Source organism: Ambystoma mexicanum, chromosome 2q, assembly GCF_040938575.1.
Source record: "Ambystoma mexicanum isolate Mex_15411 chromosome 2q, UKY_AmexF1_1, whole genome shotgun sequence".
NCBI classification, from domain to species: Eukaryota; Metazoa; Chordata; class Amphibia; order Caudata; family Ambystomatidae; genus Ambystoma; species Ambystoma mexicanum.
In genome coordinates, this window is record NC_090924.1 from 1,393,164,628 (window position 1) to 1,393,190,767 (window position 26,140).

A 26,140-nucleotide genomic window follows, 5' to 3' on the forward strand; every position below is an offset into this window, starting at 1 on the left:
CGACGACCGAGGAGAACTCTTAACGGAGTGGCTCCTTCCCTTGACTGGTGGGGACAACCAGTTTCACCTTCTTTCCGCTCTTCAAGGTATCTCGTGGCCGCCTTGCCAGTGCCAAGCACCCCGGCAACCGGAACCCCACCACTTTTACCCCAACCGCGAAAGTCGGTACAACCCTTTAACCGGAGGACTCCGCGGCTGGTTTCTTCCCGGGCAGTGCATCGACCCTCTTCTTCTGCTCTTCAGCGAGATCTTCTTCTCCCCTGACCGACGCCGAGCCTTGCTGCCACTGCCTGGAACAACTGCCCCCGCTGGAGGATCCTTTCCGTTAAGGTACCGTGTTCCGCCTGGCCTCCCTTGCCACCGACTGTACGGGGTAGTTTTAGCCCCCGGCTTTCGATTCTGGGATTGCCTGGGACACTTTGGCTAAACTTTCTAAGCCTCTCTAACTCTTTTCCGAACTCTTTTGCAAGACTCTGAATCTCTACCAACTGTGTGATCTTGGGCACGTTTTCGCTCTGTCTGCTCTAAGAGTGGGCCCTGCTTAGTGACTTTTGCTCACCTGTGACTTTGTGCTTCTTTGAGCTTACAAAAAGTGTTCTTAACCTTAGAGTGGTGTGTTTATCCTAATTCTGCTCCTTCTCCCTAATTTTTACTTACTAGAGTGTCATCTAACGTTAAGCACTCACCTCTGTTTGAATTATGTGGTGTTAACTTAGAGTTGTCTAGATAGGAATAAGGATTAGGACTGCTTTCCTTATAACTGTGTTTAGAGTATTTTACTATATTTTTTGCTAGAGTGTTTTCAACTTATGTGTTCTTGAAAATAAATAACTATATACTTTTGAAACCAAGCTCTGGTCAGTGTTTGCTTGTGCTATTGTGTATTGGGTACATATTGTGTATACTTTGCATACTGCCTAACTCTTCTTGAGGGAAGTCTGACTGCTCAGCCACAGCTACCAGGTAAATCTGGGTGGTGCAGACTGCTACCAAGTGGGTTTACTGCTATACCTGTAGTCTTAAATCTTTTGCAGTGTTCCCCAAGGGAACTGCACAGGTTTCTGCCTAACATCCTCCCATGTATTCCTCATCTTTGATATTCGATATCCAGCTTCAGCTGCTTCGGAAAACATTTCTCGGCAGAAGGCACTGTGCGTCGATACAGTCAACTCGATGTCCAACGAAGGACTCCGTTTCGAGGATGATGTTATCGAAGGCATATATAGCATGCACAGTGCCCGTTGGCTTCCGATCAGTTTTCCCGTGAATGCTATCGCTTCAAGAAATACAGCGCACTTCATTACTTCATATGCAAGCATGTCTTCTTCGTCGACACCAACTACCCCGAAGACTGGGTTCAAGAAGTATTGCGATTGTGAATCGAAAATGTAGTGGCGTCTCGAGGTGGAGCATAAGATCTCGGCCTGCTCCAAGTGCTAGTTCAGAAATGCCCTGAAGGAGCAAAAGTGGAAATTAGCAGTAGGTCGAAACCCCAAATCTACCCCGACCAAAAAACCTTTGACCAACGAGTCGAGAGGCGACTCTCCTCTGAGGAAGAAAGTTGACGAGGAAGTTAAAAAAGAGGCACCATAGATCGCCTTCTTCGACTTCATCATTGGACACCTCCCATGAGAAAGGTATCTTGCCGCACAAAAAAAAACACTCCTGCTGATTGGGAAGCTTTTAGAGCAGAAATGCTGAAAATAATTGAAATGCAAAAACCCATGGCAAGCCATGCTCCTACCGCGTCTTCCAAAGAAGGCGGTAAGGAAAGGGCTCAACCTAAATCCTGCATGCCCACAAGCCCGGGACGAAGGCCTGATCCTCAACAGGAGCCGTCAAGGCGTTGATGTGATGACGAGTCATCAAAGGATCCGTCGAGCACCAAAACATAAGCACAAGTCAAGGTTGTCGACACCATTAACGCTGGCTGTGCCATTGATGCCGGCCAAGCCCTCGACATCGGTGTCACCTTCGATGCTGACGGCATCAATGCCAGCTGCGCCATCAATGCCAACTGTGCCATCGCCATCAACATCAGCTGCGCCGTTGAGAGCCCCATCTAAATTATGGTGCCATTGAAAAAAGGTTTGACGACTCCTCGAGCTTCGAGCCCACTGTTTATCAAACCCTTGATGCTTGAGAAAACGTATGTGCCTTTACATAGGAAAGACTACTTAAAGTCCCTTACCTCCAATATATGAGGAAAATGAACCCTCAGACCATGATGCTCCCTTCGGTCTCCAATTTAGCACGCCAAATGTGCCTGAAAGTTTCATTTCTGAGGAGTCAAGGTTGAAAGACATCTGTGACAATCTACAGACGGCCAGTGGGGTGGACACCTCACCTGAGCTAGATTTTGGAAGACAAGAGGCTGGGGAGCATGCTGATGCATCATACAGACAGCTAATGTCCAAGGTGGTGGAATACATGGGGTGGATTAGGCCTCTGTTACCATTTGAGCAGGATGATCTGACGGACATCCTGGATAAGGGTCCACAGACAGATCCTATATTACCTTTCCATATTGCTCTCCAAAAAAGGGTGGCAGCGAATTGGGAGATGCCAGAAACCAATCCGGCTGGGAATACAAATCTGACCAAGAAATACCGTCCTTCCAGTAGTGACTCCAACTATCTGTCTAAACACCCCACTTCAGAGAGTCTGGTGGTACTGCCAGCTACTGCAACTTCTAAGCAAGCAGCTTACCCTACCATCCCTCCAGATAGGGATGACAAAAGAGTAGATGGATGGGCAATGAAGGTATTTTCTGCAGGGAGTATGGCGCTCAAATCAGCCAACTCCACATGTGCCCTTTCAAAATTTACATTCACTCTATGGGACTGCAATTTCATGGCGGCAGAGCATGTTCCCGAGGGGGATGAAAGGGATGGGTTCTTGGCCATAATTAGAGATGGCAAAGAAGCTGTATGTGAGTCTCTTCCGTCAGGTCTAGATTGTGCTGACAGCATCAGCAGAGCCATGGCTCCTAGCACCATTATATGCAAATTTGCTTGGTTGAGGAAGTCGGGTTTTGCACTGGATGTGCAGTCCAGACTCCTCAACATGCCCTTTGACGGGTCTCACCTTTTTGGCAACAAAGCTGACAAAAGCTTTGAGAAGTTGCAGACCTCTATGGCAGCAGCCACATCTTTAGGTGCCGCTATTAGGCAGCCTCAGCCTTTTTGCCCTAGTGGACAGACTTGGAGTGGTAGATCTTTTCGCTACTACCCCTCAGTTGGAAGAGCGACAGGAATGGCTGGTCAAAGAGGCCAAAGAAAGTTCCCTCATGGTGAATGAGGGAGAGGTGCAAAGCCAGCTCATGCAGGGGCATCTTTACCATCTGCCACTGCATCAGCTGCCTCAAAAACTCTGAGGTCTTCAGTCACAGTTCACCAGTGGGGGGGGCAGACTGTCTCAGCATCTAGAAGAATGGCGAGACATTACTTTGGATGCTTGGGCATTGGAAACCATAGGCCACAGGTACTGCCTTCATACAGAGACCTCAGAACAATCCACCGGGAGCCACTCTTTGAGGATTCCAGATCCGCTCCTTGTGCAGGATATTTTAAACCTGCTAGAGAAAGGCACTCTAGAGCCGGTGCCTGTAGCGGAGAAGAAGGAGGGATGGTATTCTCCATATTTTCTAATACCCAAAAAGGACAGAGGACCGAGACCCATCTTGGACTTGAGATATTTGAACAAGTTCCTCAGAAGGGACAAGAGATCGTTTCGGCCCTCCAACTCCAGGACTGGATGGTGTCATTGGACCTTCAGGATGCTTATTTTCATGTGGCAATCCCTCTCAAGCACAGAAAAGGCCATGAGGTTTGCAGTTGGCGGTTCTCATTATCAATTTCGAGTTACGCCATTCGGGCTAACTTCCACCCCAAGAGTTTTCACCAAACTGATGGCAGTGGTGGCAGTAAGTCTCAGGAGAGGAGGGATTCACATCTACCCCTACCTGGACGATTGGCTGTTAAAGGCGCATACTCCCGAACAAGTCTGGGATCATCTCAACATCACCTGCCACTCGCTTCACAGACTGGGCTTCTCCCTCAATTACAAGAAATCTCATATGACACCTTCTCAAAAGCTACAGTTCATCGGAGCTGTACTGGATACATCCTTGGGAAAGAGCTCGCCACCCGAGGTGAGGGCTCAAGACATTCTACAGATGGTCTCCAAATTTCAAAGTGCCCAGCGTCTCCCGGCCTTCGATTTTTTGAGGTTGCTTGGCCTCATGGCATCCTGCATTTTTCTGGTGCCAGTGGTCCTCCTGAGAATGAGTTCCCTTCAAAGGGCTCTCAGAACTGAATGGTCCCAGTTCTCAGGGACGATGTCGGGCCTACTTCATGTTGTAAGCAGGGTCAAAGCAGGGTCCAAGCAGGGCCTGCAAGGACAACATTCTGAAGGGAGAACCCTTTTGGCAACCATGGCCGGAGATAACAGTAGTGACGGATGCCTCACTCACAGGGTGGGGAGCCCACACCAACGGCCTGACAGTTAGCATTTGTTGGTCTCCAAGGAAAACCAAACATCACATCAATCATTTAGAGCTGAGGGCACTACCACTGTGCAGAGAGGCAATGCAGCTCTCGTACTGGGCATTTCAAGAAGGAATATACTGACAGTTCACCTAGCAGGAGAAGAGAACACGGCGGTGGACGCTCTGAGCAGGTAGAGCACAGTATCCCAGTGGGAACTAGCCCAGGAAGTCCTTCAAGAGATCTTCACCCTTTGGGGAACCCCTAAAGTGGATCTGTTTTTGACCAAGCACTAACTGTACTGCTCCAGGGAATTTCCCCCAAGAGGAGCTCTAGGAAACACGTTTGTAGTGGACTGGGAGTTTCTACTCCTGTACGCGTTTCCTCCAGTCCCTGTCATTCCTCATGTGATCAGGAGGTTGAGCAAGTTCAGGAAACACATTATCCTAATTTCCCCAGATTTGGACAGGAGGACGTGGTACCCGGACCTTCTGAACTTGTCCATCTGCCCTCCTATAAGTCTTCCACTAAGAGAGGACATTCTCTCGCGAGAGGACGGTCAAGTTCTCCATCCAGAGGTTAAAACACTCAGCCTTCACGCATGGTTTCTGAGAGGCTGAGATAGAAGGATTGGGGCCCCCTGGATGATGTTATGGAGATTTAGCTTTCAGTCAGAAGGCCAGCAACAAAGTCTTCGTACCATTGCCATTGAAACAAATTCTGCAACTGGTGCAGTGACAAGAATGTAGACCTTTTTCTGTGCAAAACACCTGAGTTGTTATCCTTCCTACAATCCTTAGCCAATCTGGGGCTCCAGGTAGGTATTATTTTGGTGGCGCTATCCATCGTTAAAGCGCTCGTCTGAAGAATGTTCATATATCCTAGATTCCACTGGTGACACAATTTCTAAAGGGGCTCCCAAATGTGTTATCCCGATCTCCTTTCAAGGTTCCAGTTTGGGACCCTAATCTGGTACTAACATTTCTAATGTGTGCACCCTTTGAACCTTTACACTCATGTCCATTGAGGTTGTTAACTTTTAAAACCATTCTTTTGGTAGATTGAACTCCAGCCCCTAGAGTGAATTGCAGGCACTTTCATCCAAGCCAAAACATGTGAATTAGGTGGGCACCACCTTTAGTTTCTGTAATTCATTCTGCTTTAAGGAAAATATTAGAAAAATAATGTCTTTGTAGTTTTTAGGAGTTGACTGTGTATAGCCCAGAGACAGCTGAGCTAAAAATACACTTTCAAAGAACAAGGTAGGTGTGTCACACCCAACTAAGCAGTCGCTCTCATTCTCGTCCGCGGTTAATAGGCAGTTCATAAAGAATTAAAAACTATGTAACTTCCAATCTTATTGCTCTTTGTTCACTATGAGTTAGTTGATTAGTCAATTGCCATTAATGAAGTCCCTTATATCTATAGTGCTTAGGTAATTCATGAAGTGGAAGAACCCAAGTCATCAAGGTTTAATGGCTGTAATGGAGAATTTTATTGCCAATGCATTTCGGAGATCTCTGTCTCCTTGGTCAGGGTCATATTCTCCAATAATCTCTATGTTAATACTATTTACAAAATCACATTAGTATAAATCACCATTAGAAGGTATCGGGTAATAAAATCCCGGCACAAATGTTGCTGGTAAAAAAAATCACGTAAAAAATGCTGTGGCTTGACCCGGTAAAGGTGTACCCCATTATACCGATTAAGGGAGTAGGGGATGCGGGGGTGTCCCCCACTCCTCTTAAATGGTATAATGGGTCCAGGGGTTGCAGGGGTGGCCCCCGCATCCTTTACCGGATTTTGGCAGCAAAACCACAGCATTTTTGACGCAGTATATTATGTATTCAGGGCCATTTTTGTCACGATTTTAAGACATGGAACCCATCAGAAAAGGATTAAATATCGAACAAATTAAACATTTAAGCATACATTTACATATTAGTTGTAACATTCCAACAGTTCGTTGCACATATACATAACATGAAAGTGTTCAACGTAGCGATGGTTGTTATAAGCAAAAATGATAATAAATGAAGAAAAAGAAAAATAAGAACCGCATTCAGTATGAGCATTCTGGTCTTGCATATAGGCATGTAAACTAAACGCTAAGCATCAATCAGTACCTTAAGCCAGCTTGAACACTTGAGCAATTAAGCCAACCAGAGGATTAGGATGATGATATACACGAGAATGCTGGATGTAGAATAAGAGAGGACAAGAAACCTACCTTCGTGGGCAGCGATAGGCACACACAGAGACTGGCGTTTACCTATGCTGAGGAGGAGTAGAACATCAGAGAGTAAGTGTTGTGCCCCCTTTCCTCTCTGGAGACCACCACAGGGCCATGATGACCTGTGTTCATCAGAGAGTCTGGCCCCAACAAACCCAACCAGGAAGTCGACCACTGCAGTCCCCCTTTGCTGCTTTTGGCCCTTGGCTGCAGATGTGTGTCCTGGATGGATGCTTGGTGAAACTATAAAGGAGGGAATATACCACATGTATGCCTCGGGGAGTCAATGAGAACATCTAAGATGGCGTACTGCAAGTTCAGGAAGCTGCTGCATGCCTCTTAGCTAATGGGGACAGAGAAGCTGTGTTTTTGCTGCAAGGCGTATCGGGGTCACCGTCTTCCAAAATGGCGGGATGTGTCTAAAGAAATACCTTAATGGCATTTCCACCTCATGTCATTATGCCGACAAATGGCCATTCTGGGAGCCATTTGAAATGCCTTTTAGCATGTTTCGGAAGCTTTTTCTAGCTCCTTGCAGTGAAAGGCACGAGGACCCTGGGTCCATGGGTAATCTGTGATCCTTCGCCACCATTTTGGTGACATATGAGAAGGTAATGCTCTACAGAAGAAATGCATTGCCTGCCTATCATGAAAGACCACCATCTTTTGCCCATTGCTGTGCAAGATGAGTATTAACCCCACTTTTTTCTATCTTCTTCCTCCTACTTCTCTTCCTGCTAACCTTTTGTGGTTGATGTCTGACTCTTGCTTTCCTTCCACTGTATGTTTATCTTGATCTTTGACTAATGGGATTACTCGTATGACTGCTGTATGGTTTATAATGATGATCAGTGCTAATATAAATATGCCCCCTTAATGTTCTTTATCAATTGTTTGTTATAACTTGTTCTGCTGTAAGGGGCTAACCTATATATACCTCCTCACTCGCTTTCTCTACTCACATTTCCACTACTGCCCACACTTGTCGCTGTCACCTATGCAGCATTTGTTGCCCTTGTCCATTCCTGCCCCCCCCAGCCACTACATGTCTTATCTTCTCCCTTATCTCTTCCCAGCTGGATTATTGCTGCTCCTTCCTGGTCTCCCTGTCTCTGATCTTGTTCCCTTTCGTTCTCTTTTTAACTCCTCCATTTGTTTTATGTCGTATCTCCTTGCTCGTGCAGCTATTTCAACTCTGCTCTGCCCTACTATCTTTCTGTCCTTCGAGAATGTAATATTGTTTCATTTTCTTTGTATACTCTATAAATGTCTCCATGGTCTTGGTCCATTCTATCTCCCTTCTCGTATCCCTTTTTATACCCCACACGGTGCCTGTGCTCCAAAAATCTTTACATTCTTTCTGTGCCCCAAACCCCCTGTGCTTCGTCCCTTTTTTGCTCTTTTACACTACCTGCTTCTACATTGTGTAATTCCCTACCTCTTTCTATTCCCTCAGCTAATTTTTATCCATTCCCTACTGCTTTGAAAAACCACCTAGTCACACTACCTTAATGATATGATATGATAATTATAACGCGCTTAATACCCAGAGGTTTCTAAGCGCGGACCCGGGTGTTGCTCTGTGGCGTCTTGCTTCCAAGGCGAGCACGTTGCCGCTGAGCTATCCTCCCGAGACCATGCATATATACTCTGTTGATTTTTATCTCATTTCAATTTGTTTGCACTGTTGTGTTGCCAAATTATCTGCACTTTGGTGAAAGCGCTATTTAAATACAATAAAATAAAATAAATACAAATATGCACCCCTGAATTTTAAAGTCAAATAAACTCTGAAAAACAAGCACTCAGTATAATGAAACTCTCTGAGAGATTCAGCAAGGATGAAAGAGGGTCTATAGTATATTGTCCGATTCCAAAATAAACCCTTGTTCTGTTTAATCATGAGCAAGCATGCTCTTACAGTCTGCTTAGTGGTATTTTGTATCCACTATTACATGTTTCTCTTTGTTCTGCAGATTATCGTACTTCTGGCATTCCCTCTGTCCGTACAGACATCGCGGTACCCCGTATTCGCAGCGTCACTGACCGAACCAATTACGGAGATGATGCCAATGCTTTTGCCCTGCTGTGCCCTTCTGTCTTCAGTGAGAAAGGAGTTTACGCCAAGGACTTTTTCCAATCACGTTCAAAAGAAGAGGTGAAGTACCTTTAAGATATTTCTCCTTACAAATCATATGGGGACCATTGTTGGAAGAGACCGTACAATATAGATAGTTTGGAATCCATCGAGGGCTTCAGCTACTGAAAAGACAAAGCAAAGAGTCTAGGTCTATACAATAGTTATAGAGTTTTTTTGTCTATTCTAACGCTCTAAATTGAAGTAAAAAAGGGAACTCCATTGAAAATACTGCAGATGTAAATTATCGTTGTGGCAAACGTGATGCTGTCCAATGCCACACCATTTAGGGACTCATTATCCTCTGCTCAAGAGCGCTTCTGCTACCGCTTCTGTGGTAGAGTCTCTTTGTGATTGATTCTCCTGTTTATCTGCCTGGATTGGCCAAAGGTATCAGAATCCGGGTGGATCCTGTTCTCCCGTGCCTATGATACATCCATATGTGTTTGGCTGGGATTTAATAATGGTAATCGCCAAGAAATAAGTGTTTTTATCATTGCATTAGATCCTGACTGCTGTTCAGCAGGTTCTGAAAAAGCAACCAAAGTCAGTCTGAATCCTGACTCTCTGCAGGGATCAGAATGGTGATCCCATTAGGGAGGCATGCAGATTCCCTGCGCAGAGCGGGAAACCCCACAGGGACACTCCTGCTTAGAGTTTCCCTATGCTCCATGCTGGGAATCCTAGGAGAATGGGGTGTCAGTGTGTCTTCTTCCATCAGAAATTAGGATGTTAGCGTCTACTGCTGAGTCCATCATAAAATTTTTGCAAGTGCAAACCAAACAGTGTTGTTGTAACTCTGTTCAAAATCTGCACTGCACATTCAGTAGTCACCACCAGGGAGCATAAGGCTGTCCATGCCTATCAAAGGGTCAAGGAATCGCACAGTCCCGGGTGGAACAACCCACACTCCTCAGCAAACAAAAATGATGCCAGAAGACGCAACTGATAAATGAAGGGTAATAGACTGTAAGCAAGATAGCAGGGAGTGTGTGGCGAATTGGCTGAGGGGTGGGTTATTGGGCATAGCATTATTGTGCATTTGACCCACTTGGGACTAGTGATCCTGAGGGGACTGGACGTAACTGGGCCGGCAGCAATGCTGTGGTCCCTACTAAATGCACCAGGCCCTGGGTGAATCCCAGGTCGAACTAGCTGCAAGTTTCTGGATCACCCGTGTTAATGAATGCTCCAGTCGCTTCTCAAGTCAAATCTCCGGTTTATTCACTGGGTTAATTCAGCAAGTTCATAGTGTGCTCAGCCAATCACAGCCCTTGGGTCTCCCAAAGGATGTTTCTGGCTCTACAAAAGGCCCAGCTCACTTCCTGTTCATTTGTGGGCTTTGCTAGGCTGTAAGGGAATGTGTTAGCAAAGGGTTAAAGCTCACACTTTGAAGACGTTTGGTGCATTCTAAGAGTTTGGGGCAGTTTTAGGAATTGCATGTTCTTTTGAGTGTTTTTGTTGTCCTTATGTGTGCCCCTTTTTCTGCTTACTGTTTGGCGGTGTGTGCAAGTTAAAAAAAAAAAAGACTTCAACCTTTCCTCGTCTCTTTTCCCTTTTGTTTCTTACAATAACTTTGAAATAGCTAGAAACCTTCCCAGTCTCTGATTCAATCCCAAAAGTAAAGAAAATCTCAAAAATAATGTTTACTCTTTCACGAATTCCCCTTTTGGTTACGGTTGTACTCTCCTCTCTCCAGTTGTTGTTGTGTTAGTTTGTCATTCTTGTTAGCATAGAATAGTGTCTTGGGTCTTAGCTCGTTCCATGGTCGTGGTTCTTGCTTCTTGGGGTGTTCTTTGTTCTCGCAATTTCCGGTTCAGCTGAGGCAAATTGATGATTGGAAGCAAAGAGGTTGGGAGGAGAAGGAGCTTTGTTTCTTCTCTCTGGAAGAGGAATCCCCCCATGACTGATGAGGATGGTGGGGAGCTTGTGTCGTTTGTTGGTACCGGTAAAGGCACAGGAATGGGGCACAACGCATTGCTGCTCTTCTAAGTCGGTGGGAGAGGCTGACGCAGTGGGCGTAGCCTCAGGAGAAGGAGTGGAAGAGGAAGCATTGTTATTAGAGATGGTCCCTTAGAGCAACGAGGAAAGGGAGGCATGGCCCAAAGGTGGCTTAGGAGGATATATGGACATGTTGCCCACGTGGCAGGTGGGAGCGCTTGCTGCAAGCAGAGGCGTAGCCAGGCTTGCCTAACAAGGGGGGCTGAAGTGAATGTAGTTGGGCCCACCCCAAGGAGACCCCGGATAGGGCTGGGAGGGGGGATTGTTGTGCCTTTGGCCAAATATGCTGAAGTGACCAAAATTAGCGAGGGGGATCGAACCAACCAAGGGGCATTAGGGGGGATTCACCTTCCAAGAAATGTTTTTAAATAATGGGTTAAAATGGTGCATTTTACAGTACACTTTCTGTGACAAATTAGATAAAATGTCACATAGTTAACAATCGTTTTTGTAGAGTGAGACACAAAACATATCCATTAGAGGGCAAGTCCTCAAAAATGCACGAGAGCATTTTCTAACACTTTTCATAATGCCTTTGCCCATTATATGGCAGTACTCTGCAAGTGTAAAACACATTTTCATATGACAGAATTCCGGCATAAGAATACTCATGTTTGCCTTTCCCATATTGCCAGTAATAAAACTATAACAAAATATGTACATCCTGCCTCTACCAATATCCCCACGTAAGAACATGCCCCTGTTGGCTTTTCTTTAATGGCAGTAAAAAATCAATGCCACAGTAAGAAAACATGTCCTTGCTGGTTAAACAAATACCCGACACCTCATAAAAGAACACGTATGTTATATTTGATCCCTACCATCATAAAAAAACCTGCCATGCAACAGTAAGACAACATTGCCTTGCGGGCTGCATACATGCCCCCCATGTGAGAACACTCATGTTGCCTTTGACACAAATACAAAATGCCATGCCACAGTAGGGAACAATGCCCTCTCGTCCGTCCGGTAAGAAGACTCATCATGTTGGCTTTGCCCTTCAATACCAGTAAAGAATTCCGTCCGGTAAGAAGACTCATCATGTTGGCTTTGCCCTTTAATACCAGTAAAGAATTCCATGCCACAATATGAAAAGGTCCAGGCTGCCAGCCCCATTGTAGTTCCCCAACCCCAACTCAGCCTCTCTACCACGTAATATCATTCATCAATTTGTGTTTGCCCAATAAAGGCAGTAAAACCTGTGATGCTCCCTTCAGAAAATGCTCATGCTCCAATGACCACCTAGGGCCCCCCTTCCTCCCTCTTTCCCTCTTTCTAGCTCTCTAGTGCTTGGTCTTCTACCTTGTGAGTGACATTTGTGGGGTCGTCTTCCTTGTGGGTGACATTATTGGTAGAGGTGTGAATTGCCAATAATGTTTAAAACTTGAGAAGTAAATTTCTTAAGCAAGGACTCACAAGTAGACACGAATGACTGCCTATGAGCTCAGGTACCATTTTGTATGAGGAATATTGAAGCTCATTTGGATGACTCCTTGGTGAATAATGATCAGGTTGAGCGGATGGAGACATGTCGAAATATAGTAAGACCATGTGGTGTTCCGCCCCTGAGATTTCAATCCCCTTGGTTACAATGCACATTGCCCCTCCATGTCCGGTTGGAGCTCATGAAGTAGCCCGGTCGGCCCCAAGGGTTGAATTAAATGCACCACTTGAGATTTTACATGAATATCAGGCCAGTATTTGACATGCACAATCAGATCATTTGTTTTATAGAAACTGTTTCATTCCGGAGGGAGAAGCAACTAACAAGGAGAGTGGGAGTGTAAACATGGTCGATCGATCAAAAAGCAGACCTGTCACTGAACAAGGGCAGTGTTAAGCCACTTTAAGATCTTAACAGAACTAGGTGTACCGATGATATCTTTATTTTGTTCTCCTTTGCAAATCACTTATGCTGGTGTGGAAATGAAGCAGGAATTAGTAGGGTTACATGTCACCTTGAAGAGGCTTACAAGTGGTTTTAAAATCATGATTCCAGCTTTATTACAAGATTGCAGAGAATGTGTCATTAAAAGTAAATTTTCTATAGCAGGTTTACATAGTCCACCTCAGTTAATTGCCAGCTTGGAGGAACCTAGTCTTCAATCCTCAGTGATATTCGTCGATCTTAATAGCAGCAACAGAGGAGTGAAGCCGGGGAGGCTGGGGTTGTATGGGAAATGACCCCTGATGTGTACATGTTTCTGGTGAAACATTACTCTTGCAGTCGGATGATGGTATAGACGTGGTTCCTAGGGCAACAGAGACTGTACCCCCTGACCATCAGCCAGTTGTACAATTCTAAACAGCTGCTGACAACCATTGAAATAAGAGAGCTTGAATCAAAGGCAAAACTGACAGAGAAACAATCGAGGCGAGAATCCCTGTAGGTTCACAGTGCCCACGTTTCTTGTAGGCAAATCACATTGTAGTCTTCCTGGAACTCGCTATCTGCTAAGCGTCCATTTAACCCAGCAATATTCCAGGATAAGAATCCTAACCATGTGTTACAAGGTCCCCTCACACCTCTCCTTTGCTGGAGATAGTCAGTGCCTTCTGTGGTGTCCTAGTATTATAGTTGTGACTGCCTGAGTGAATGGAGGACCTTTTAGAATGGTAAAGTGGAGCTGAGAGTGTTGGAGGCATAGGGGTTCCACAGCGTGTCGGTTGGGACTTGGAGTATGGCAGGGAACCAGGACAGATGTTAGTTACCTTCTCTCCTACCTTTCATGAACTATAGCTATGTAACTAAGCAAGAATAAAGCATCTTCTGTTTGATACTTACCTGAGTCAGCCTGCTCCCTATGCTTTACAGTATTCTGAGCAGGGGATTGTGGGGGACAACCCCGCAGCTGCCCAAAAAAAAAAGGAAACAAAGAAAACGAAGGCGCCATTTCGCGATCACGGAAGTGAAAGGGTACCGGCGTTACAGGGTCCAGTGAGACGGAAGGCAAAGTAAGTAAGGGGGTGAGGGTGTGTTGGGGGTGAGGGTAGGAGAGTGGGTGGGGGTTTGGGCACATCGGGAATGTTCAGGGAAGAAATTACCAAAGATTATTTCGAGCAAATAACCTACAGTCATTTCTACCTCGATATTTTCCGCTGCGGGAAAATCACGGTCATTCGAATAAAAGAAAAATAATATTCTGCAGCAGCATCTTTCCCTTGCTGTGCTGCCTGGAAGGCGTGAGGCGTCATGGGGGGCCAGGTGGGGCTCTCCGGGAGACTTCCCACACATGATTGACAGCTCTCTATGGAAAGGTTAGTGAACTGCAGGGGTTAGACGCGCTCTGTGGGAGAATGGGTTTACTGTAAAAGGTGTAAGCGCTCTGAGGGAGAGGCCGTGAAGTTCAAGGGCTGGCTGTGATCAGTTGCAGAGTCTGAGAATTTCTGAAAAGAGGTGCTTGCGATCATGGCAATAGTAGGACTCAAACACACTGCTTGCACACAAGGCAATAGCATGTGGAAGACAGTAACTGGCCAGGGCCTCCAAGTCATTACTGCAGCGATCTGTTTCCTGACCTCATGCACAATGAAACGGCTTTGCTTCACTTTGCAGTGTCCAGCATGTATCGGGTAACCTAATCGTTACCCGCTGTGGTGTGTTGGCTATGGGTAGCTATCGTTCTGTGGTCTTTTGCAATGGTCTGGGTGTGCATTTGTATACATTTCAATCGTTCAACATGTGGCAATAAGAGGCTTTTCCTGTGGTTAGACACTATAGCCCCAGCTGCATTAAAAGCAGTTTCCGACTGCACACTTGCAGCCTAGTGATTCAATAGCAACTCGCAGAAGTGCTGTTGGGCTGTCTGACTGTTTGCTACACCAATGCTGTACTTGGTCACCCTCCCTTCCCATAATTAAAGTGTCCAGTAGATAGCCAGCAACTATCTGTGCAGCTGATGGGCATCTGTCTGTTCCTGCTGATGCCCCCTCTATATTCAAGATGCTGAGTCCCTGCGGAAGGGACCCCAGAGCATAGGCAGTCTCTGCCCTGCTCGCAAGCTTTTCAAGAGATGCCAATCATGTTCAGCCCATGGATAATGCCGTCCCTGAGCTTGGTATCCCCTGTGTAGTTGGCCATATTTGGGCTGGTTTATTTTCTTCCTGCTGCCTGTGTTATTGATCCAACTGATGTCACAAGTGCTGCAGCAATGCATCTTTGCACATTTGCACAGTGTCTCCTCCTTGGGGTGTTTGCTGCTATTCTTTCTACCCAGATACCGACACATGCAAATGAAAAAGCAGCCACTTTTACCGTGAAACGTGGGTACATAAAAGCCAGCAGCTACTCAATGCTACCTTTTAAATGCAACTACCCGTGGATCAACAAGACTGAAAGTGGGTTTCTCAACAGGTGCCACATCTGCATCATCTGCCAAGGCACTGGCCCTCGACATGCTGGACAGGTTCAGCTCAAGCAGGTACACCAGAGGTAGCACCTCCCTGAGGGGATAGCTTGTTTTGGCTAATACACTTGGCGGCTCCCTCGAAATCTTATCACGCAGAATGAATAATTTGCTAATTCATAAGCAAGCAAGGATATTGGATGCATTGTCTGCTGCGGCAAAGCCAACTGCAAATTCTGACGCCTTCGCTTCCACCTGCTCTTCCTTCGCTCAGATTCCAATTTCTCTCTCTTCTCGGACAAAAGGTCTATTGCCAACGTTAAAATCAAGATAGCATTGAGCAGGCGACTTTTGATATTTGTCTCCACGCTTAAATGCTTCCAAAACGGTGTCTAATGCAATGAAAGATCACTACTGTGGATTTCTATGGTACGGGGGGTAAGGCATGTTGTCCTAAGTGCCACAGATGGTCTTAAGAGAATTCAGACTCTGAAAGGTGGTTTAAGGATTTTTAATTTCAAGATGTTAAAAATATCAGCTCTTTTTGTTTTTCTGGTCAGGATGCTGGCAGGGTTGACTTTTGGGTTTCCCTTGCTCTTCTTCGTGGGCTTTCCACCACTCTAACCAATGTGTCCTGGGGAACCAGATTTCCCAGCTAGCAATTAGTAATGCCTACTGTCTACTACTGTCTGTTGGTGAGACTCTAAAGCCAAATGCCATATCAATCTGGCTACCTCTGGGGATTTCCTAGGGAGAGCCCTTACCTACCACTTCCACCAGGTAGATCACTCTCTCTCTCTCCTCACTCTAAACGTACTACTCCTTCGAGTATGCTCTCTCTCTCTCTCTCTCCCTCTCTATTTCCCGTCCCGTCTCACTACCAACAATTGTCTTCCCACTCTCTCTCTCTCTCTCTCTCTCTCTCCTTCTGTTCCTCCAATGTTCACGCTCTTGCCCGTCCTTTCCTCTCACCTCTTCCTGCTCGTCTCTTTTCAGCCTCCTCTCCCTCTGCTGCTCTTACCACCTCCTCACTCTGCTATTCTCACCACCTCCTATCCTCTCTCAATCTGTCCCTACTCAGGTGCCCTTCTTACCCCACAGTATATGGTGCCCTGCTTACCCTTACCGTACATTCTGTCTCTCTCTCTCTCTCTCTCTCTCTCTCTCTCTCTCTCTCTCTCTCTCTCTCTCGCTCTCTCGCCTATAGATCTCTTTCTGTCTCACTCAAGTTAGACAACCCTCTGTCTCACACTGCACTATATGCAACTGTTACCACTCTCTCTTGCATTCAATACCTCGCATGTACTCTGCTCCAACTTTCCCACCAAGCTCACTTGCTCTGGGATCCATAGTAACACTACAAATGGCAAATGTCTAGGCTGGAAAAAAAGAAATACAAAAAAAAGAAACACAGGAATACAAGCCTTCTCATGTAAGCCCCCTTTCCCGTGGAACATCAGAATGATATCCACCCTCCTGTGTTTCAAAATACTGACTCTGCATCTCTGTTTGTCTTTGCCCCACATATCCCCCCTCTCCCTCACTCCTTTTCATTCTCCTCTTCCTTGTGTAGTGCTCTGTTACTTCCCTGGGTGGTCTGCACTGTAGAAAATCACATACATACATACATACCTACATTCGATAAGTTAATAGGTTGTCAAAACAATACTCTTGGATCACATTCTCCTTTTTACAATCTGTAGAGTTCCTATGTGTATAGTCTATGTGCATTCTACAAAAGTGTTACTTGGATTGTTACTATGGAGCAGCAACTCTGGTGCATGAGTCTGTTCTCAAAAAAACTCTTTGAATGAAAACAAATCCCTCACTATTGTGAGAAATCAGAAGGTGTCTCACCCACTAGCCCCCGGGGAGCTGTCATCCAGGTGGCCAGGACACGGCCATCGCTTTTGAATCCAGTTCCTGGGGGTGGACCAGTGCGGGAGGGTCACATGGGTGAGGTGTCTTCGGGGAGTGGGACACCGGATGGTGAGATGCGGTATCCCCTTCCTTGTAACACCTTTACCCCTTCCTACCAGGTAGGATATTTAGGAACTCTACCCCTCCCCTTTACAACACAAACACTTTCTCCTCGACAGCCCGCAATGAGGGAAACAGACTGTCTTGCCCCCGGATTCCTACGACATTCTTATGCCAATGTGGGAAGCCCGTGGCGCTTGTCCTGGCGATTACATCAACGCCGGCGTCATCGCCGGTAAATACTACATCTCCCAATGGGACTTGCGCTTGGCATAAACCCTTGGAATGCTCTTTCTCTTGTATGCATTCCACGCCTCCTTCAAATCCACTTCCTATATCTAGCCACGCCCCCAGAAAGCCGGTGCTCCTAAACCATTGTGTTACGGTGAGCAGCGCTTCTCGGAAAAGTTTCCATACCTTTTGTTTACCTGGCTTCTGACTTCTGCTTACCCTCTGGACTCCGTTGCCTGCTTGCTGATTCTGTTTTGGCGCTCTTCTGATCTGTCCTGCCATGCACGACCATGGAATTCTTACCGGACTGCCTTTGGGATTCCGTTTCTCATGTCTGGCTCCCTGCTCCCTTTCTGACTCCTGACCCCGTATCCCTTACCCGCTCCTGGTTACCCGCTCTTCGAACGAAGAAGTAAAGAACCTGCATTTAGGTGTTTTGGAAAAGCAAACACTACGCCTTTTTTCTTCCTGAAACCTTTTTGCTGCACTTGGAAAAACGGTGCTGTTTGCTAACACATTGTGACATTTTGGCTATTGACTTGGTTTTATTTGGGATTTTGGGACGCTTCGCTGTTTGCACCACTCATTGGATTTTGGGACGCTTTGCTGTTTGCACCACTCATTGGATTTTGGGACGCTTTGCTGTTTGCATCACTTATTGGATTTTGGGACGCTTCGCTGTTTGCACCACTTATTGGATTTTGGGACGCTTTGCTGCCTTTCAAAGGATTGTTCTACCACCTTCCTAGTAGCGTCCTCGTGCCATCCTGGTCAGGGAATCCCCTTACCTGATCTTGGGACATCAGTGACACTATCCTTGGGAAACTCTCAAGTTGCCAACTGACCTTCACCTACACCCGGTCTTGTGTTCTATCACAAGTAGGTATTGCGCAGAAAAAAGGAATTTCACAGGTAAGCTTGTGGGCCTTGGAGGGTGTAGAGGGGTTGGTTTATTGCCATCAACAATAATGTAATACTTGCCTTGTTTATTTTTTCCCTCTAGCTCCGCTGTGCGTTCCGCCTTTTTGCCTGAGCCCTTGGCCTGACAGGTTTCATTACCCTGCAAGCCGTGCTCTCAGGAAGAAAGTCTGAATTACTTCAGTGGCATCTAGTCCGAGTGGTCTTCCGGACTAACGGCGGAACATACGGAGTACAACACCAACACCTGAGCCGTATACCTGGCGTGTCCTAATACAATGGTCAGGCAAGTACTAACCATCAAACACATCTGACTTCCATTACACTTCCCCACAGGGATAAAAGGCGGAGCAGGAGAGCACACTCTGAGCGAGGCAAAGCACACAAGGAAACAGCAGTTTCGAGACGGTAGCGAGGAAAGACAGCAAAACCAAAAGGGGATCGCAATGAGGGAAATTCCCTTGACCTTTTCGACAAAGAACTGTTATTTTCCAGGGACCTCAAGAATATAGAAAGCGTAATACAAGGAAACCAGGCTGCAGAATCCTGAATTGTGTGTCAGAGATACCCGGGGCCCTCCCGCGTCAATAATCAAGGCGAGAAGAATCACCAGTGGCTATGGTACCATGCTTGGCTGCAAGAACAAAGCCACTTCAGTTAAATCAACACAGCCGGTGAGTTGGAGAGACTGGTACAAGAATGGTCTGTGTTGAAGACAAGGTTGCAAGCAGCAACATTGTATGGCAAGCGCTGGAATGCACGTTGTTAAAACGCGTAAGATAAGAGACGCAGTTGAAGTTGAACTGCTGATGAGTGATTGAACCTTAAAGTAAGCGATAATACTTTTGACAGAGGGGCCGGCACCGCGTGAGTGCTCAATCGAAGGTCTCTCTAAGGTATCCAGCTGAGAAGTGACGAAAGTAGATACATTTGGTCTGAGCCGGGCAAAGGAGGCCAATTGAAAGAGAACAAATAAATGTGAATCAAAGTGGTCCTGCGACGGGTCAAGCAAAATCCTGCGCACAGTCGAAAGTTTTCGATCTTGATGAAGTAGAAAACGTTTGGAAAAGTACATGAATTTGGTCTGAGCCCGGCAGAGTGAGACCAATTGAAGGTTTCCTGTTAAGTGGGTCTGAGCCCGGCGGAGGGAGACCCGGGGTGAACAGTAAATCACCCGAGAAGTTGTACAAGTGAAATTTCTGAGAAGAAAGGAACTTTAATGTTTTGTCATGTTGCATCAGGCCCTCTGGAATAAGAGACTCTGAATGGCAAAGAGACTTTGGCACAGAAGGCCCTGATATTGAAGTCTTGAACTGTATCCTTGTGCTAGAGAAGCCAGAGAGTTTGCTAAGCTCGAGTGTGCTGCTTTGTCCCTTGCTGAAAACGTGGGGAAGGGAAGCCAACGGCTTGAATATCCTGACATATCATTTCTTGCACACTTGTCTTTTGCGTAACATTGTTTCCCACACTATTTGTATTTAGAAGTAAGGATTGGTATTAGGATTATTAGTATAAGCCCTTTTTATTTTGACAGATTCAACTAGGACTACGTTGTAATTATTTGTTGGTCGTAGCTTGCTACCATCGTTGGATTTAGGATTAGATTAGGTGTTTTTCAAACCTAATTCAATAAACAACCTTCAACTGTGATCACTTGTGGCTGTTTTACTGTTTGATACCATGCCTTCCTTACACTGCCTTTCCCCCGTGGATTCTCATTGGTGGTTTCCCGCTCTAGGAAGCATGTTAACCTTGCTGGAAAAGGGTTACTAATCAGAGGGTGGTAGTATTCCTATTAACATTTGGATTCACACTTGTCCTTCCTAGCTCCCTCTTCTTATAATGGGTATAGTGCCCTTTCTAGACTTTGTTAAATGGTCGCCTGCCTTATTTTTGGGGCATCTGGTGAGTTGAACCAGGGCACTGGTAACTCCTCAATCTAGTGGATGATGGACCACATGGAGAGGATTCCCCTGGTCGATCCACGTAGTTCTCATAACTGGGGCACATGCACCACAAAAATGCAACTGACCCTTTGAGAAATGTACAATTGTCTCTAAAGGGTCAGTGCGCCTCTGTCGCTGCAGTACATCAGAAGCCTGGGAAGCAATACCATGGACACAGCCAAAGCCAAGTTCCATGACCAGAGCATAGGGGAGCAAACATGACTATGCTCAGCTGGTCAGCACCTTTGCGCGTGCACATAAAGATGCACTGTCCGATTTCAAGATGGTGGACCCAGCATTTGAAGGTGTGGTCTGCATGCCTTGAAGGACAACTGTGACAAATCAGACACACCAGTCCCAGGTACCATCATTACAGGGAGCCATTCTGAATCCCTGTACTATCAAGTCATCCAGGCTCAGACCCTCGGTCCAAACCCAAACAAGGCAGAGGGATCATCAGGGTATTTTCCACAGACAGTAAAGAGGAGCATTGGCTGAAAGTTGTGATTTGCTTTGTGATTTAGGAAGAAAGTGGGAGATGAGGGGCGGTGAGAGAGAGGGCTAGAGGGAGAGAGAGAATATCAGACAGCAGGAGGAGAATATCAGGTGACAGGAGAATATCAGGTGGTGGTAGGAGAAGAATATCAAGTTGGCAGGAGGGAAACATCTGGAGGATTTTAGGGAGCAGGAGGAGGCACCCATCCCTACTAATGTGGTAGATAACGGGAACAGGCTGCATGTGAGGGCATTCATTTCCCAAAATAAGAGGTATGGGTGGGACCCCGATCAGAAGTGATTGAGCCATTGCGGAAGGAGGACTGGGTCTGTGGCGTGTGGTTATAGAGGGTCAGAAGTAGAAGAGGACTGGAGAGGAAATGCAGTGAGTAAAATTAGGGACCCTAGTGAAGGGAGGTGATAAGACTTTCGTAAGCTGATCTGTGGTGATTGGGGCTTGCACTGTACCCTGACACCTGAAAATAAACATCTACCCTCACAGGATAATGTGCTCGGAAGTCAGTCTTGGTTCATGAGCATAGTCATGTGTAAAGAAAGACAGTTATTTTCTATTATGATATTTTGAAACATTTAAAATGACTTGGTGATAGCAACAAAGCATTCACATAAACTGAAGACTCAGGTGCAAGGCATGGGTTACAGAGTAATACCAATTTCGAATGGATTGTGTCCTCCCACGTATTCCTCATCTTAGATCTTAGATGTCTTGCCTCCCAGCTCTGCTGCTTTGTAATTTTTTTACACCAGAGGGCGCTGTGCTTGAAGCCCCTGAGTTGAAGTCCTTTGAGGGCTGCCGTCGAGCACTAACGTCATCCGTAGTATAAAGGGCTCGAGCCGCGCCCGTTACCTTTTTTCGAGCGCTGCTTCATGTCTGTTAGGCAGAATCATATGCTCCTTTGGGGACACCACATACAATTAAGACTACAAGTGCAAATTCACCTTTGGTAAAAGCCTGTACTACACAGTAAAGTGGTAGTGAGGGGTGAGCGGCCAGACTTATCTCAAGAGTAAAGTGAGCAGTATCAGAAGTTACACAAAGGACAGCAATTGCTATGGTTCAAACAAACACTGACTCAAGGTTTCTGAGTAAAACAATATACATTATTTACACCATCAGTTATAAAACAATTCACTATTATAAAGCAGCAGAAACTCACAATCTTAATATTCTACACAACACCCAATCAATTCTGGACAAGTTAAGCTCAAAATGAAGTGTGAGCAAAATGGCACACCAGCAATTTAAAAAGGGAGGGAAAGGCAAGGTTATTCAAAATCAAACAACACCAACAAGTAAGTAGGCAGGGCAATCTAGAAAAGGCTTACTATAACTAGGATTGAAATCAATAGGCCTGGGCCAATGTTAATGGTTCAGAGTCTTTGCAGAGGATCACACTGTTCAGAGTAGTTCACGGTTAAGTCTTTGCCAAGAGTTTGAACGAAGTTGGTTGGAGGAAAAGTTATTTAAAAGAGTAGAGAAGGACAAGCCCTCGGATTGGCGAAAGATTTAAAGCACTTTCACCGCGGTCAGACGGAACAAAGAACCGGGGTTTGAACAGTACCTTAGAAGAAGAAGAATGCTGTAGCTGAGGCAGAAGTTCCTGGCAGGTCCTGTAGGCTCACCGTTCCTGAAGCGACTGTTGGACTGAAACGAAGAGGAAGACTGGAGGGTCCTGCACTGGCCAGGGAAGAAACCAGCAGCAGAGCAATGAATAAAAGGCGCGCTCCTTAAAACCCAAACAGGGTCCAGGTCCCCCTGGATATCCAGTTCACTGCAGCGATGCACAGCAATTTCGACCAGGGGAGGGAGGTCTTGCTTGGTTTTTGGTGAACAGATTGGTCCCACCATGTCAAGGGAAGAAGATTCCTTGCAGATCTTCTCTGTCGTCGAAGTTTAGGAGATTCGGACCCGCAACATTGCTTCAACGGAAGGTTCAGTAGTTGCAGCAGTCTTCTTCCTTCAGCTCCTCTTTGGTTCTCTCGATCCAGTGGTGACTCTGCCTTCCAAGTCCCAGCGACCTGCTTTTAATGCAGTTTTCCCCCATTCCCACAGCCTGGTTGTCAATCACACAGAAGGGTGGCTGTACTGGCAGGACAGTCACTTAGCCAATCAAACAAGAGTGTGACTTGGGTCTCCAAGGAGACCCTATACAGGGCTCCTCAAACCCCTCCCTCACATCTTGTCCACCCAAACATTCAGGTGCCTAAGGAGGACTTCTGTGCAGTAGCCCGCCAAAGGACGGCGAACAAAGGAACCAAACCTGGTTTGGCGTGCAGAGTAAAACACGAGAAAGACCTTTACAAAAAGAAATGGTGAATAACACCAGCCGGACCAAAATAAAATTAAATGGGGTCCAGCGGATTAAAGTTTGAGGCTACTAACATAGCCCGAAACAGTACCAAGGCAATTTTCATAGACCGCAGTAGGAAAAATATGGTAGATACCACTGCCACCAGCCAAATCTTAAAGAAAGGGGAACGAAATAATGAGAGACAGACACAAAGGGATAACTATTAACCATTTCCAGTACTCTATGTAATATAGTTTGTACTGGGTCTGTGAATTTAAAAAAGACTAATAATGTCAATGGCAACTTTACATGTTCTGGGAGACAGTAGTCAGTCCCAGAAAATGGAGTTTAAAGTGGGAAGTCTGAAAAAGACAACCCTGTGTCATTGCACTAAAGGTGCTGTATGACACACAGTAAAAAGATGATGCCTATGGACTAGGTGAGATTCTACAGTCTATGAACACAAAAATGTAAAACACACAGCAAAACACATGTAAGAGTGGGAAAAAAAGGCTCACACTCTTACCAGGTGAAAAAAATAGATCCTAGAAATCCATCAAAGCTGCTGAGGGACTCAGTAGGTAAGTGAAATTAGCCATTCTGGAGAATTCTCCCTAACAGTGTCACAAAACGGCGCATCAGTTTTTCCTCAACAAAATGTCCTCATCATCGACTCCAACCACATCCAAGACGGGTTTTAAAAAATGTTTGAAGTGTGGTAGAAAAATGCCAATTACCGACCCTCATTGCAATTGCCCTCGTGTTTGAGCCCTGACCGTTGGGACGACGAATGTGGTTCCTGTCAGGCTATGTCCAATAAGGCTCTTAAGGAACAGAAAGGTAAGCTGGCGGTGGGGAGGAATCTTATAAGTCTTCGAAAAGACAAAGAAATTTAGGAGGGTCGTGTGGAAAATCTCGACACGGGTCGAAGAGTTCGAGGTCTAAGAGTCGCTCGAGGAAATCCTCGTCTTCGTCCAAAAAATCGAAGAAGTAATGTCATAGATCTTCTTCATCCTCATCTGAGAGAAGGGTTATTTCCTATCCTTCCAAGAATGATTCCCCTGAAAAATGGGAGGCCTTTAGGGCTTTAATGCTTAAAATTTTTGACATAGCAGCCCAGACCCCTTCGAAAAAGCCAAGTGAAGAGCATGCCCCTGTCCACTCCAAAGGTGACAGAGTGAAATCAAAAACTAAACACGCGAGATTTGACAAAAAGTCGAGGGTGTCATCGAAGGAAAGTTCTCTGACAACTCATGAAAAAAGATGGAAACCACTGGTGCATAAATCGGGGGTAACAGAGGTCAAAATGGCATGGATATTGAAGTCGAATATCGACTCGACGCAGTCATCGAAGATGGCATCGATACCTTCCGCAACAGTGTCAAGGCCTCCCTCGACGACGTCGAAGCCTCCTTCGAAAAATGTCAAAGCCAGCGTCCATACCATCGACGCCTTTGACGCCTTTGTTGTGGCATTCTTTAATCCCAATGCCAAAATCAACGCCTATGTCTACACCTAGGTCAATGCCACCCCCTATACCAGAAAAAATCTTCCAGCCTCACCCAGGCAACAGTTTTTCAAATCTATGTCCTCTATCTTTGAGGAACAGTCCTCTGAAGAGAATGTTACTTCAACTGGGGTTAGATTTGGAACCAAGGAGGTTCCTGAGGAACTAGTAGACCCAAATTCTAAAATGGCTGGTCTTTATGACTGCCTTCAGTCAGCCAGTGGCCTAGATACTTCCCCTGAAGTAGAATTTGAGAGACCAGACCCTGCAGATCACGCAGACCCTGGGTATAGAAACCTAATGGGAAGAGTCATTGACTTCATGGGATGGAAAACAGCTTCCCCAAGATTCAACCAGGATGATATGGCAGACATCCTTAATGAGGGACCTCAAAGGGACCCTGTCCTCCCTTTTCATAAGGCACTGCAAAAGAGGGTGATGGCAACTTGGGATCCCCCAGATTCTGGGCTTGCAGTTAATAAAAGGCTTGTGGGAAAGTACAGGCCATCCTCATCAGATTCTGAGTACCTATCTAAGCATCCCTCGCCAGAGAGCTTGGTGGTACAGGCTGCAACCTCCACTAGGCAGTCAGCTTATCCTTTCGATACCACCTGACAGGGATGACAAAAAAGTCGATGCTTGGGCCCGGAAAGTCTTCTCTTCGGGCAGCATGGCCCTTAAATGCACAAATGTAACTTGCACTTTGGCAAGATTTACATACACCCTGTGGGACTGTATGACATTAGCGGCTCAACACATCCCGGATGGTGAGGAACGGTACAGTTTCCTGGACATAGTGAAAGATGGAAAGGAGGCTATGGAGGGATGCCTCCGGTCAGGATTGGACACTGCTGATAGTGTAAGCAGGTCCATGGCATCTAGCACGGTCCTACGTAGATTTGCATGGCTGAAAATATCTGGCTTTGCACCTGATGTGCAGTCCAGATTACTCAATATGCCCTTTGTCAGCTTGAGGCTGTTCGGCAGCAAGGCAGACGAGAGCTTGGAGAAGCTGCAGACCTCGAAAGCAGCAGCTAAATCACTCAGCGCCGCTATAGGACAGCCTCAGCAACACTACTATGCAGGGTCATCTTCCTGGAGGAGCCGTCCCTTTCGTTTCTACTCCTCCTTTGGAAGAGGGAGGGGACATGACAGTCAAAGAGGCCAACAGAGAAAACCCTCTTGTGGTGGAAGAGGGAAAAGTGCTAGATCAGCCCCAGCAGTGGCTACTTCCTCTTCAGCCACTGCAAAGCCACTCTGAGGTCTTCACCCACAAGACCCCGTGAAAGGCAGGATCATTCGGTATCTGAACGAATGACGGGGAGTTACACCAGTTGCCTGGGCGCTAGAAACAGTGACACATGGTTAATGTCTTCCTTTTCAACAAAGACCTCGGGATCATCCACCGGGAGCCAATTCTGTCAAAATTCCAGACCCACTCCTTGTGCAGGAGATTTCAACCCTGCTAGAGAAAGGTGCAATAGAACATGTATCTGTAGCAGAGAGGAACAAGGGTTGGTACTCCCCGTATTTCCTCATTCACA

At 46.1% G+C, this 26,140-nt stretch overlaps 1 protein-coding gene across 2 annotated transcripts in view; it reads left to right on the forward strand.

Moving 5' to 3' along the window:
* The window catches only part of EFHB (EF-hand domain family member B), a 400,940-nt gene that overhangs the window by 369,511 nt on the left and 5,289 nt on the right, over positions 1 to 26,140 (forward strand). For both annotated transcript variants that reach the window (XM_069648882.1, XM_069648883.1), the window contains one exon: positions 8,700 to 8,881. In XM_069648882.1, coding sequence (XP_069504983.1) covers positions 8,700 to 8,881 — 182 coding nt within the window. The remainder of the gene's footprint in view (positions 1 to 8,699; positions 8,882 to 26,140) is intronic.